At 46.8% G+C, this 14,641-nt stretch overlaps 2 protein-coding genes across 4 annotated transcripts; both read left to right on the forward strand.

The window, feature by feature from the left end:
- Positions 1–314: 314 nt before the first annotated feature.
- LOC121836070 lies at positions 315–4,557 on the forward strand. Of its 3 annotated transcripts, none has more exons than XM_042290768.1 (6): positions 315–592; positions 1,140–1,313; positions 2,036–2,213; positions 2,851–2,920; positions 3,171–3,273; positions 4,514–4,557. In XM_042290768.1, exons 1-5 carry the CDS (start codon positions 381–383, stop codon positions 3,230–3,232), a joined length of 696 nt encoding a protein of 231 aa, XP_042146702.1. In that variant the 5' UTR covers positions 315–380; the 3' UTR covers positions 3,233–3,273; positions 4,514–4,557. The 3 variants fall into 3 exon arrangements, with proteins under 3 accessions (XP_042146702.1, XP_042146682.1, XP_042146715.1); XM_042290748.1 differs by lacking the exon at positions 4,514–4,557 and adding an exon at positions 3,477–3,567 and having other exon boundaries at positions 2,847–2,920; XM_042290781.1 differs by lacking the exon at positions 4,514–4,557 and adding an exon at positions 3,477–3,567.
- Positions 4,532–5,649, forward strand: LOC121836605. Its single transcript, XM_042291555.1, has one exon. It carries the CDS (start codon positions 4,532–4,534, stop codon positions 5,540–5,542), a length of 1,011 nt encoding a protein of 336 aa, XP_042147489.1. The 3' UTR covers positions 5,543–5,649.
- The last annotated feature ends 8,992 nt before the right edge of the window (positions 5,650–14,641 follow it).

A 14,641-nucleotide genomic window follows, 5' to 3' on the forward strand; every position in this document is an offset into this window, starting at 1 on the left:
TATAAAAATTACACTTTCTACGAAAAACACGCCAAAAAAAAATTAAATAGAAACGAGCGCGCCGACAGCTAGCGTCGTCACAGCCTCCACAGGGTGAGCGGGGCGAGTCGGGGAAAAATTCTCTCCTCGCCGTGACGTCACCCCGGTTCGCCGTAAGGGGGCGCCAGGCGAACTTCTCGGGGCTAATAGCCTCCGAGCAATCGAGTTTGCCCTGACAGGTCGCGCCATCTATCGCCCAACTTCGAAAGCAATGGGAAGTCTGCCTCGCTGGCCTCGCCAGCTTCGCCATTTGCATCGCCGTACGTACGCGTTGTTTACGTTGGGCGCGTTCTACTTCTGCTACGGTCCTTTGCTCGTGTTAAGTCTGCGTACCAAGTTTCATGGCACCGGTCAAAAGTAAGCACGCCGATAATGAACCCTCTGACGACGAAAATCGCCGTACCAAGACGAAACGGAAGACGTACCGGTACTGCTGTGTGAAGAACTGTCATAACAACGAGGGACTCGGACACGTGAAACTGCACCGCTTTCCTTCGCAACCGTGGGATAAGGAACGGCGTAAGAAATGGATCTCGGCTGTCAGGCGTGTAAAGTGAGTATAACCGTTCAATGGTGTGTTCCAACAAGCCGAAATAATGCAGTGTTCGAGTACGCTGTCGCTTGACGCTTAAAATTGGGTTTTGGTGAAGAACCCTGCGGTCGTACTAAGTATACGGGTTGCTATTCTTGCAGACTGCTCTCCGAATTCATCGGTGCAAAAAAATATATAACTTAGAAAAACTGAGGCAACCCGAGGAAGACTTCTGCCGCAAACAGAGCGGGGTGAAGGAAATTCGTAACACATTCGAATTGAGACGTTCCTGTTTTTTCGGTTCCTTGCCGCCTTGACGCAGTACTTTGTCACTTTGCGATGTCTTTAATCGACACCAAATTGGTTAAAATGGTCCTACGGAATTTTTTCCCGAAGAAAAGGTGGCTTTTGTGTAAATTTTTTCTGTGTTCATCTGAATTTTTTTTCTACTAAGTTTATGAAAACAAGAGTTACAAAAAGATATTCCTTGTGCCGTATTTGAGTCCTTACGAGTGTTAACCTGCAATGAAAATATTAATGTGACTATGTATTTGGATTACTCTTGCAGCACAGATGGCTCAGAATGGGTACCAAACAGCAGCTCCAGGATCTGTTCAGAGCATTTTGTCAATAATGCCAAAAGCAACATCGCAGCCCATCCTGCGTACCTCCCCACACTCTTTCCAGCAGTGTACAAGAGGAGTTCAGTGATTCCGCAGGACCAAGCGTCAAGGTTTGACAGGTGAAGTTTTGACCAGCTTTAGTTATAACTTCAGCGGTTATTGTATCATTGAACTTCAGTAGTTAATTTGATATCCTTGTATATTTCTCCAAAAAAGTCACTATTTTTGAATATTTTAATTGCAGATATTTTAATACATTGATTTTGAAGTCAACAACATCTGTACTTAAAGCTAACTGTTATTATGCTACTGCAGTGTTTCTCAAACTTGAGCTGGGGGTCGTGAAGCGCCTCGAGAACTGAAAAGACATATGTACTTGGCTTCTCTGTGATGGCGTGGACGAAAACAAAGTACAGGTCACTGCTCGGCATCGAACCGGAACTAAGATTTGCGGTGTCCAAGATCTGCCCTCGTTATGAGAAACTGCTAAAACAAACAAGCTTGCTCTTGCCATTATAAACAGTCATTCCTCGTGGCTTGCACTATTTTGTGCCAACGGCTTCTTGCCCGGCTGATTCGCTTTTGACCATATTAACCGCAATTGAAATTTGAACACCAATTTTGTAGATTATTGTTTGTACATCGAAATCGAAAAGCCTGTGTCATTGCAAAAATCTGCAGGGGTTCGGGGCACCGCTCAATATTTGATGTTTCTAATGGGGAAGCAGCGTGCTACCGGGTTAGGCGATCGTCCAGCTTATGATCGTGATTTCATGGGCACTGCATGAATAGCTACAGGACGTTCTGTTTGTGACTCGCATCAATCTAATATTGTTTGCAGATGGCATCACAGAGTAGCAAGCAGACAAGCATCGAGTCTGGGGGGTCCCGCTTCATCTTTGACTGGAATCCCAAGCACAAGCAGGGAACGAACTAGCAGCGGCAGCCGAGGTGGGCATGAGGGCCTGCACCTTTTATGTACAGCCGTTGAATTCAGAGAGGAGAGACAACCTTCCGTGGTAAGGCTTTTGCATCAACAAGTGTCAAATGTAACATTAGGATTTGTCAGACCCAAGTCAGTGAGGCGTGGGCACTTCTGGGGGGCACAAGTGGGCTGTTGTTATTTGAACTTAGCTGAAAGCTCTTCATGGTTGTTTTGAAAAAAACAAAAAAAAACAACAAATGTGCTCACTGTAGTATTCAAATTTTTTGTTAAAGCGTTCTACACGACATAAATGGTGCCACAAACCAACCACTGGCGCCCGTGCGCTCAGGCTGGCCGCCCCCCAGGGTGCGCAGCCCCATGCTGTTGACCATTAGTAAATCAGTGCGGCTCGAAGTGTCACTCGTGTCAGACGGGTCTCATTCCGGGGCTTTTCCCGCCCCAGGCTCCACCGGTCACCGCCTCATCGGCATGCGAGATCCTCGTCATTTCCGCAGGCCTGCGTGGGCTCTGCTCTTCTACTTTATTTTTTGCATTTTTCTTTTTTTTTGTAATTACTACACTTACATGTTAGGTTCACAACAGGTGTTGAAGCGACACTAGTCTGAAGTCTTGGGGTACACAGTCTTGCTCATTGTTTGTCAACTTGGCTCTTTGTCGCATCACTATGGTATTCACATGGATTATGGGAAACCTGTCTGCTTTTTAGGAAGATCAGACTGATGACCCGGAGATTAGTGCAACAGATGGGATCCTCCAGGACCAAGCATCAGGGCTTGACAGGTAAAGTCTCAAAATAGTTTCAATTATCGCTTCAGTGCTCAGTTTACCTCCTTAGCTCTCTTACCCTTCCCTCGCAGTGACCGAAGTGGCACCTGGCCTGTGTTTCGAATTGTTGATATTTACAATATGCAAACTTATGCAGTAAATATTCCAGTGAGGAAAGAAATTAGACTCCGGATGTGTTTTCTACCGTGATGTTTGACTGCCGACTTAAGCAAGCTGCTTATTAATTTTCATGATGCTTATGAAGCCCAGGCCCAGCTTGGCATCAAAACTCTATCGGCACACAGGATCGGCAGGACGGCCTGCTAGAAAGTGCTGCAGAATCCAGTGAAACAGCACAGCGTTCAGTGGTAAGATTTCTGTATCAACCAAGTTGAAGTTACTAATAGAATTTCTTGAACTCTAATCAGCAGAACGTGGAATTCATAAGGGTACACATACATATTGCTTTTACTGTGGCGTGCGAAAATGCCCTAACAATTATCTAAAATATGTGCAACCAGATATCTAAAACAAAAAACCAACAAATGCGCATGCACATTGTGGTTTACAGGACCTCATGGGACACTACTCCGTTTCACCTTACGTCCGGACGCAGCGGACATAAGGTGAAACGGCCTTGGATTGGCACCGATGGCTCGAAGCATCCGCTGTGCCCGGACATTAGGTGATACCAAGTATAGCGCAAAGACTTCTGCGGCAACGTCTTGTAGATTTAAACATGAGGAAGATACATAGAAAAGGGGGGACAGTAAGTCGCTGAAGCTCCAGCGTTTATTGGGGATGTTGCATGATATAGGACATCTTTTGCAGTTTTAAAATTTTGAAATAATCTTGTCAATTTCACAATTAAGTCCACCTAAAATAAACACCATGGCATACGCAAAGGGTGCAATCGAGCTGGCGAGTAGGTACATATGCTCACTTTCAAGTAATTGTACATGATTTTCGAAGAGACTGTTTGGTTGTGCTCTACGTTTGCTTTCGGAGCTCTTGAAAAAAAGCCCCTCATTTTAGTTTGTGCGATGCCTGCCAGTGGCAATTTCATGTGTATGTAAAGCAGTACAACGACAACAAGAGACTAGGCAATGGCCTTCAAGGTGCCATTTTACCAGTTATTTGCGTCTATTGAAATACACGGTCTACAATGTCGGACCCGTGATGGCGGCCGCGATGCCCCATCAGTCCGAGGAGATCAAATGCGTCGGAATAGTGCAACAGCACGGATTGGCGAATCATTTGTAGACAAACCTTTCGCTTCGAAACAATACCACAGCTTCTTTGGGCCGTGTTGAGATGTTCATTCCATTGCTCGTCCTGCTTCATCCGCCATGATGCAAGGCAAATCTTCATCTCTTACGCTAGTTCACGTACCGCTAACCGTGACGATCCAGTCAAACTATTCCAGAGTTGACTGCAATTTCCGCACACATTCACAGTTGCATTAATGAATGGGGGGGGGGGGGGGAAGGGGGGGAGGGAACCGTTTGCCTCATAACGGCTCACTAGAACTCCCAATTGTTATGAACTTACTCTTTGTCATGCCACTTTATTATTTGCACCAATCGTGACAAATGCATATACTTCTAGGGTTCTCAGACCGACGACATGGAGATCTGCAAGGGGCAGTTTTCAGTCTACATTTCTACCCTGCAAGATGGCAACGGCTCAACACAGATTACACACCCCAGGGTGCCGTCTGTGTCGTCACGGCAATCTGGTCCTGACCAAAGAACAGGGTGCTTCCAAGGCTACGAGAGTGTCCGTCATTCTCCTACGTCATTGGAGGACTTGTGCAGTGTGACCACAACCGTGTTTGCCCTGCTTCTGAGCATGCTTCCTGTAGGTTCAGAACGATCGGTGGACACATCAATGGCAAACAAGCTCCTCTTGTTTCTCATGAAAATGAAACTAGAGATGAGCTACTCATCACTTGCAGTGTTGTTTTGTATACACCGCACCACAGCATCACGGCATTTTCGTACTGTGCTTGCATCACTGTCTGCTGCAACTGAAAAGTGGATTTTTCGCCCACCATCTTCAATCATCCTGTCCATGCTGCCCCAGTGCTTTAAGGCACACTACCCAGAATGCAAAATGATCATTGATTGTACCGAAGTTCGCACAGAGGAGCCGGGCTCTGTGGCTCAACAGCGTGCCTTGTATTCTGCATACAAATCAGGGTACACTCTGAAGTTTCTGGTCGCAGTGACTCCAAATGGGATGATTTGTTTTCATTCCAAGGCCTATGGCGGACGCTGTTCCGACCTCCATATTACTGTAGATTCCCAGTTTTTGAACTTGGTTGAGCCAGGTGACGTGATATTAGCAGACAAGGGCTTTCCAGGTATTAAGGCTAGCATAGAGGGCAGTAATGCTGTGCTTGTCATGCCTCCTTTTTTTTCAGGGGCTGGGCAGTTTAGTTGCCAAGAGGTAGAGGAGACGTACAACATTGCTCAAGTCCGTATTCATGTGGAGCGAATGATTCAACGAATCAAAGTGTACAACATTCTAAACACTCGGGTACCAATTTCCCTCATACCAGTAATGAGCGATGTTTTTCATATGTGCTGCATTCTGGCGAACTTGCAACCTGCCATAATTGCATCACAGCCATGAGCCCGAGACTAAGTGTGAAATCAGGTTGTTTCAAACCTATCGCCGGCTACAGTCTAAGCTCATTATAACAGACCTGGTTACGACAGACACTTGGATATAACATACCGATTTGTAGAGTTTGGTTGGTTTTCCTCTATGCGGCCATTGACTCAACTTCATATCTGCATACAACATACTCCTTTTGCAACAGACCGAAATCTTGGTCGAAACCAAGGTCTGTATTAACGAGCTTAGACTGTATACACCTTTTCCAAAAGGGCGCAGCCGTCTTGAATGGCGTCACTTCTGGTATGCGGTGAAACATTGTTTTGATCTCTCCGCACCGCTGGAAGTTGTTTACAAAAAATGCATGATTGTTACTCCTTGTTTTGCCTCACCTATATTTTCTCGCATATTCCAGCTTGAAATGTGCCATTTTTTCGTTCCACCAAGCAGATATGGAACCCACGTAACCACAAGAAACGGAAAACATTTATAGGCCAGGAATTGAATGCACTAACAAACTACATCTGATATTTTGTTTCGAGTCATTGAAATAGACCTGGTAGTTGCCACCAAAGTTTGTTTATTTGTATTTGTTTTTGCAATACTAAGAATAAAAGGGCTTCTCAAAAGAATGGCATGAGCTTATTTCATGACAAGCAATACAAGAAAACTCTTATCTATCCTATTTTAAGTACAAATAAGTAACACGGGTTAATACTCCTCTACATGCAAGATGGCACTCTTTATTGAAAAAAATGTCCCGCCTTTTCAGCAAATGACTATAAAAACGACTCGCTTCCAAGTTGATGTTACACGTGATAAAAAACAACTACAAACACACTTGGAGATGGGGAAGATTATGTACAGTACTTCTTAACAATTGCTGGCAAGTAATGAGAAAAAAAGAAGCCTTCCAAGTGCCGGATGGCTGTCTCCAAGAAAACATTGTCTCTCTCCACAGCAACAATTACACTGTCCACACTCGTGTACACAAAGAAAAAGCACTCTCCCAGGTTAAGGACGTACATGAGGACTTGAATTTGAGTATAGTACTTGTGAGTGCGCCGTAAACACAGCCTACCCTCTTCGTACACGAGGTACTTCACGAAGGTAATTTCAGCGGTTGAATCTATGACCGCAGAGTCTTTGATGGAGTGCGGACACTTGATCTCAAGGAGAATGGTTCCTTCACCGGTCGCAAAAAGGCCATCAGGGCTGCCACACAGCCATGGCTGCTGGTTGTGCACAAGCAGCCCCACCTAGAATGGACACAGAGCATTTATCACATCTATCAAACAATTAGGAGATTAGAATTATCATACAATGGTGCCACAAAAGTCACATATTGTTTAGCAAGCCGCCTTGCATTTGTAGGCTATTGACACTTCCAAACTTGTGGTCATATACTCAAAGACTATATATAAATGCCGTACCTCCACAACACGGGCCCCGACTTTCACTTCAAATGCACTCCTCGCCACTGGCTCGGTCCGCAAGCCTGCATGGGAAATGTTGGTAGAATCAGGTCTTAAAAGTTCAGAGCACTCCTATTGAAATTGGAATATAACTTGCCATAACGTGTAGCATCACATGAAAACCATTTTGCACCAAGCAGGCTCTTGGAGAGGCCCTCGGGGGTCTTCCTGGATCTCAAAATGGTGTGCGCCATGGAGCTCGTGATTCGCACTTTCCGCTCCTTGTACCACCTGTAGAGGTGTGAAATGCATTTTTATTAGAATTGCAAAAGATAAGGATTTGTTGCAGGCTTCTTATGGCTTGGAGTGTAAATAACAATTGAGTTGCCTTATGCCTGCTATAGCAAAGAAAAAAAATCATTGAAGACACTAAAAGACCTTACCTAGCACACTTCGACTGCTGCAGTGTGGCCATACACAAGCTCAGGGGGCTGGAGCAGACAACATTATTATAAAAAAACGAGGCCTCCAGTCGACTCATGTGCGCCGAGTGGTCTTTCGGGGCCACCCGAAGTACGGGATATGTCCCGGTCACCTCTAGGGTATGGTACGCTGGCATCTCTGCACTTGGGAGAAGCTCCAGCACGGTCAGTTCCTCCACTATCCCAACGGCTGCACCCACCATGTCCTGAAGTAATCTCTCGCACCCCAGGTCCACTTGGCACCTGTTCATCTGTTTTAGCACATTTGTGAACGGTGAGTTTATGCCGTCGAAGTGGCTTATAATATAAGCTGGCGGGAAACGAGCTGGTGGCCTCCCTCCAGCAAACACCCGGTCTTCTGAAAGGCAAGAGGTCGAGTGGTGAAGCAGACATCGAATGCATTTAGTTCAAACACGCAAGCGAGTCACGCTAAGAACCAGGGGAGGGGTCTTTGGGGGGCTGCAGCCCCCCTTCCCCCCTCCCCCAAATTGTAGACGGGGGGGGGGGGGGGGGGGGCATGTAAGCAATTTAGCGAGCGACGAGCGACCTCAACAAGTGATGAGAGTCAGCGACGAGCGACGGAGATTTTTCACTGCCGCTCGTCGCGCCGCTTGATTTTTGAATTTCTAGAAAACGCCGCTTATCGCATTGGTCACTTCCTCCAGTCGCTTTCATGCCGAGCGAAAGCGGGTCCTCGCCGCCGTCGCGTCGCTCGCCAAATCGCTTACATGCGGTTTATGTTCCTGGCTACGCCACTGCTAAGAACACACCTCCAAAAAGTTCACTGATGGGAGCCTTGTCCTTCAGTGTTGGCTTTCCCAACGGCTTTCCCCAAGCTTGAGGAAGACTCGTGCACGTCGCAATTTCATCCTCGCTGACGAACAAGGCGACCGCGGCGGCGTGTTTACAGTCGCCGCGGGCGCCGTAGCGGCAGTTGCAAGTGCTGTCGACGATCTCGCGCGACACGGGATTCAGCTGCATAAAAAGAAATAAATCATAGAACATTTGCTGCAATTATTTAGCAGCCGTTATCAAATGAAACTGCATTCAATCGTTCCTTTACCTGAATCGTGATGTCGTACACGTTCTTGCCTTGCTGCGAATGGCACTTAGCCGAAATGTCACGGCCATACGTCTCTTTCGCCGCATACACATGCTTGCTTTCGAGAAGCTTTCTACCTTTTTTCAACCCTTGTTCACGAAAAAAGGAGTCAAGCGCATTAATAGGTTTAAAACCGCAAAACAACACGATGGGAGGCATCCTGCCGCTACTGATCCTGACTGAACGACAGCACCGTGCACTCCCGGATGTCCGCCCGCCGCGACTTCCCATCGGTTGGTATTATTGCCGCCAGAGGCGCTGACGATTGTATGACAGTGGTGCCACCTAGTAACCTGCTCAGGGGCTATAGGGACCGTTCCATTAGGGTCATAGCAGAGAGGGTAAAAGAGAAAAAAAAAAATGCACTCCCACTCTCACCCCGCTCGTCGTCCCCTCCGCCGAGTGGGCTGTAGCTAGCGTCCGGCTGGCGTGCACACTCTGTTTAAAATCGCGTCATTTTGGAACTTTCAAGCGCAGATGCGCAGATTTCGGTATGCCAGTTTTCGTGTAATACTCTGCTAGATAAAAAGACTCACAGGGTCTAATTGCGCTGTTACCTGCGTGCAAATGAAAAAGAAAAATAGGGAAAACTGTGTCAGATTGGTTGGTCTCTTTGGCGAAAAGTAAATCCGGTTGCTGTACCTTTTCTACTATACAAAGTTCGTACTAGTGTAGGCCTTTAGCGACCATGAGTGGAAGACTGAAATAAAATATAAAACATGCTCTCCTGCTGCAATACACGCAGTAGTTGAGGGCAGTACTGCCGGCTGACTCAACCGCTATTTAAGTAACGGAAAAAGGATATGCTAGTTGATCATTTAGCGAAATAGAACAACAGAGAGCTATAGGCTGATTTTGGAGTAGCCAAAACTATTCTAAGAACGCGAACCACTTCACAACGGCAGCCACGAGCGAGAGTTCGATGTTCCGTACAGCCCGCCGATACAGCCCAAAGATGGAGAACGGCAACTTCCCGGTTTGGCGGAGTCGGGCGCTTGCCCTCTCTCTCGTTTTACCCTGCCGAACCCGCTGAACTTCCCGGATGTGTGGAGAGGGCGCTGCGGTCGCACAAAATGGTGCCGCCCAAAGAGCGCTAAATGGAATGGTCTATAGAAGTAGTCTATTGCCTCGTTCACGACCATCTAAACAAAAGAGTGCTAATGGCATTGCTTTTCTGCCAGAAGCTCCATATCAGCTATTCGCGTCTCCAGCTCGACGCTCGCCCTCCCGCGGCGGAAACGGGAAGCGCTCTAGTGAGGGTCCCCCGATTCTCCTGCTCAGCGGGCATGGCGGAACTGCTAGCGATCATGAATGGCGAAATGTCGTTTCCGATTGCAAACAACACTCTTCACTGTCCCAACGTAGTGCTGCAGACGGTGTGGGATTGTACCTTAGTGGAGAGTTTTAGTATGGCGCATAGAAGCAAACGCAAGGGGTGTGTGTTTGCGTTAGAGTTGCGTGCCCCACGTTGTGCGTGCGCCTCAACGCCATGCGTCATCCAAGACCGCAATTTCGGGCTCCGCGCACGCGCAGTGTGCAAAACGCAAAGCTAACGCAAACACACAGGGCTTGAGTTCGCTCGTATACGCAATATTAAAACTCACTACTGTTTCACCGGCTTCCAACGCCAACGAAACGTGCTGTAGTGAGCAGACGTGCAAGCAGGTGGGCGTTCCTTTAAACTGGAAAGGTTGAGATTGGCAAAACGACGGCGAGCAAGTACAAAAGTGAATAAATGTTAAGAAAAAACTTATAATTAAAAAAAGTTTATTATCTTTTTTGGGGGGCATTTGGTTTGGAAGTATATTGGCGGCGACTCTGGACGTTTCGCCGATTGTCAAAAGTCTCGACTTTGATAGCACAGTATACTTTATCCACAATTAATGTAATTTTACATGGATTTCTCACATTAGCTAAAACGTTTTAATTGATTTTAGACTATTTTTTTTAATTTTATTGGTAATTAAAATACAGCAATTGAAACCAGCGATGATAATTCGCACAGTTTTCATTGTCATATGTCTTCGCGCGTTCAAAATTAGATCAGAAGCAACAAATTATATTAGAGCTTGAAGAATTACTTATTCAAATATGTGAATTTTAATATTATTATTATTAATACAAATCGCGGCAATGTGTGCCTCCAATTAACGCCAAGATCACGAGAATACTCTTTTTAACCATAATAGTCTTTCCAGAAAGGTATAATTCTGTTTTCTTTTCAGCATATGAAAAACTCTGACATACTTATCAAAATAGACAAACAGTCAAACGCTGGATGTAATATGAAGTCCAACGCGTCACACGGTGCTATAAAAACACACACACACTTCAGCTGTCTGACTCGGATTCCGTCTTCGGGTTGTTGCAGTGAGAGCAGCGTTTATTAGTTTATGCGTTTCGTGGACATATTGTAAAAATTGGAATTATTCTGTTATTCTTGTACTGGGATAATTGTCATTATTTCCCATGACAATTATCTGAGCGAGAAAAAGGCAGCGAGAACGCACAGATATCAGCACTTATTTTATGAACAACTACAAATAGCAGCCTGGATCGAACAGTACGTCACAAAATAAAGTTTCCGCGAACAACTTTTCCAAGTAAATAATTACAATGTGAGACACATCTTGAGTCATGAAAGAATTCGAAATTAAGACCTATATCGAGAAATTAAATTCATATTAGAGATAAGTTTCCGTTTCGCTCCAGAATTAAAACGCGCATCCTTCCGTAAATATTACGCTAAACACCGTTCTTGTTTTCAGGTTAAAGAGGTGACCTGCGCTCATTAAACATTAGCTTCCTCGTATTGCCAGAAATAATTTATGCCGCTCAGTGAAGCCAGCACACTAGACAGACTCAACAGCGGCACGCATATCTGACCCTCACTAAACCCGCCATTTTGGAAAATGAGTGGCGCCACCTATAGTTAGTTGGAGTCGCGAATAGTCGGTTACAGGTTAAGAAGGTAGCGGCAAATGCCCCTCAAAGGGAATCATATATCCCTCCGCCACCTCCGTATTCAATAGCGTCCCATCGTTTCGGTGACGTCGCGGCCAACGCGCGAGAAGAGTCTTGCCTTTTGTACATATTTGCTTTATCTTTCGACTTTGACTTAGCATTGTGGAAGCCACGAGAGGGAGATTAGAGTCTGCCCCCCCCCCCCCCCCCCCCTTCCCCGATGGAAACAAATACGACTTTTGGGGATTAGCTTCCCCCTCCGATGGATACAAAGGCTGCTTTCAGAGGCTCGGTTCCCTCTCGAATGAATACAAAGGTCGCTTTTTTAAAAAAGTGGGATCGGAGACAGGTTGGAATTCATTGAAGCGGAAAAAGGAGCGTTTCCAATGGACGCTTCTTTCGACTGCGGAGAAATTTGAAACGGGCGCATCACGCTTGTGGGAGGAGCTTCTCCTACCTTCTTGACTTGTAACCGACTATAGGTAGGTTCACGAATATTTAAATCTCTTGCGCGACACCTGAAGGGGTGCGCGCCTTTTCAAGTGATGTGCACGCCAAATGACTCTGGGAGCCGCGCCGCAGTGCCACTGTTTTGTCGCACGTGTTACATTGCCACACCACAGCCAACGAGACTACGTCATTGCATTATGAACGCCCAAAAAGGATTTACGCAGTGAGATGCATGAACATAATAGGGCCTACCGTCCTAACTAACAAAATAAGAACGGCAGGACGCGGAATATTATGGTCATGGTTCTCGCTGCGTGATTCCTTCTCCAGCGTTCATAATGGATAACGCCGTAATTTTATTGACTTCGGAGTGATAATGGGCAAAATAGGGACACCTCATTGGCCTACACCGTTTCAGTTATCTTGAGCGCGTTTATTGACAGCACCTGTGACCAACCACCAGCCGCCACTATTCCCCTAGCGGAAGCAATTAGCTTAACTGATACCCCACAATCACAATTTCTGGGTAAGGGTGTATTCAAGTATTTCATTGCAGGGTGCTTGAGTTGAAATTAGCGACTCTCCGTAACTGAGAGGGTAACGGACGTGAAGTTGTCGTCACGGCGACGATCAGAACGCACTAATTTTTTTTTTTTAGTGCAGTCGCAGCCGCGATTACGACGGAGTGGACGGGAAAACCCGCGGACTTTGCTCCGTGAGAGTTCTGACCCTAACCCCGAACGCACACCCCATGTTCGCAGTTTCGCCTCATGTTTCAGGAAACTTTCTCTTGTTAATGTCACGTTTTTTGACTCAGTAAATGCCCTCAGCACCTTGAAACTCCCCATTTCCATAAATTTCTTACAATTATTCATTCATGTAATTTCAACTTCATTCAGAAGCAAGAAATACCTGCGCCGCAGTACGCGCCTCCTTCAAGGTCATCTCGTATAACTTTACTTCGCAGGATCGTCACGTGGGGTATATGCGGCGCTGGCGGCGCCGCTTTCGCCGTTCCACCCACTGATCTCTATGTCTATTTGTTGGATCGCGTTTGACCAGCTCCGCCTCTGGACGGGAACGCGGCCATGGTCGACCATCTTTTTGGTAGAGTTATATTATCTCTAGCCATCATACTAATATGACGGACAGCGCAATGGCGGTAGGCTGCCATAATATAGCAGTGGATCTAGTACACTGTACAGTGGGTGATATTTTGTGCTTGATTGAAGTTGTTCGACGAAGCAGATTCTTCAAACCCGGCGTGAAGGGTAGCCTCATCTTTGAGGACCCGGGGAAAGTTCTACGAAAGCGCAGCACAGGAGAAAAGCAGCGCAGCTCGAATCGAAAGCAGACTTCGTACCGGCGTCTGCTTTCGATGCTTCTTTCGATGCGACTTTCGATGCGTGCTGTGCTGCTTTTCCCCGGTGCTGCGATTTCGTAAAACTTTCACCGGGTCCTCAAAGATCGGACTACCGTTCACCCCGGGTTTCAAAAATATGTTTTGTCAAACAATTTCAATCAAGCACGAAATATCACCCCTGCTATTCTGATGGCAGCCTGCCACCACAACTGCCACAACGCTGTCTGCCATGGATGGATGATAGTGGCTGCAGCAGCTGTACCTTGGCTAGAGGCAATATAACTCTACCAAAAAGATGACGACCAGTAGCCGCATTCGCGGAGCGGGCAAACGCGATCCAGCAATTGTCATAGAGATCAGTGGTTCCACCCAGAGCTGTATATGTAGAGAGTTTGGTCAATGGGAGGCGCGGGCAGAGCCAGGGCGTGCGGCAGACTCAGAAAGAGGGCTTGGCATGCTCTCTTGACCAACCAGAAGGCGAAAAGAATCCCCTAGCGGTGGTAGCGAGAAACAGATCTGATCAAAGGTCTATGTTCGCATATGGTTTTAATAAGCGCGTAAGAGTAACTCCTCGTGGTTGAAAATAGGGTGCACGAGTTGTTTTGATCATGATCATGCAGAAAGATGTAAGAAACGAATGCGCCGCTCAACTCTGTTTTGCGCGGACAGAGTGTGACCGCTCGGATGGCAGATTCCCGGCTTTCGACGCTTGGCGTACGGATTATGTCGATCGTTCCGCTAGTTGCACTCTTCCAACATCATTTTGGATGAGCATGATTGAAACATCACGTGTACCATATCTGCAGCCATCGAGAGTTACTCTAATGCAGTTATCAGGTTTGTTTCTCGCGACCACCGCCAGGGTATTATTTCCGGCTTCTGGTTGGACACATTCGAATTTCTGAAGACGCCCTGGAACACGCCCAGCCCGCTTTCGGCCAATGGCGCCTCCTCATTTGTCTCCTATACTTCCTCCAACGAATGGACAAACTCTCTACATATACGGCTCTGGTTCTACCCCGCATCCTGTCGGCTCCTCCCATTGACCAAACTCTTTTTATATATAGGATCTGCGTGCGACAAGACAGTGGTGCCGCGGTACAGCTCCTAAAAGTCACTTAGCGTGCACATGAGTTGGATCGGCGCGCCCCCTTTAAGTGTCGCACGCTCCCTATAGTTTCTATAGACAATTGCAAGCATGGCGCCACAAGTGGTGCCCCATGCGTGCAAGCGCGTGCAACGCGCGGGTGAACCTAGCTTTGGCAAGCACATAATCGCACGGGCGTGCCTGCTCGAGCAGAGACATGGCGACGGCCAGTCGCCCAGCTTGCAATCGTG

Source organism: Ixodes scapularis, unplaced genomic scaffold, assembly GCF_016920785.2.
Source record: "Ixodes scapularis isolate PalLabHiFi unplaced genomic scaffold, ASM1692078v2 PGA_scaffold0__279_contigs__length_252992795, whole genome shotgun sequence".
NCBI classification, from domain to species: Eukaryota; Metazoa; Arthropoda; class Arachnida; order Ixodida; family Ixodidae; genus Ixodes; species Ixodes scapularis.

Excerpts from the sequence above, each read along its gene's own strand:
- LOC121836605 (XM_042291555.1), top strand. The coding sequence starts at position 4,532 with ATGGAGATCTGCAAGGGGCAGTTTTCAGTCTACATTTCTACCCTGCAA.
- LOC121836070 (XM_042290748.1), top strand. The coding sequence starts at position 381 with ATGGCACCGGTCAAAAGTAAGCACGCCGATAATGAACCCTCTGACGAC. Across the intron at positions 593-1,139 it reads TCGGCTGTCAGGCGTGTAAA|CACAGATGGCTCAGAATGGG; the intron begins GTGAGTATAACC and ends TTACTCTTGCAG. Across the intron at positions 2,214-2,846 it reads AGGAGAGACAACCTTCCGTG|GAAGATCAGACTGATGACCC; the intron begins GTAAGGCTTTTG and ends TCTGCTTTTTAG.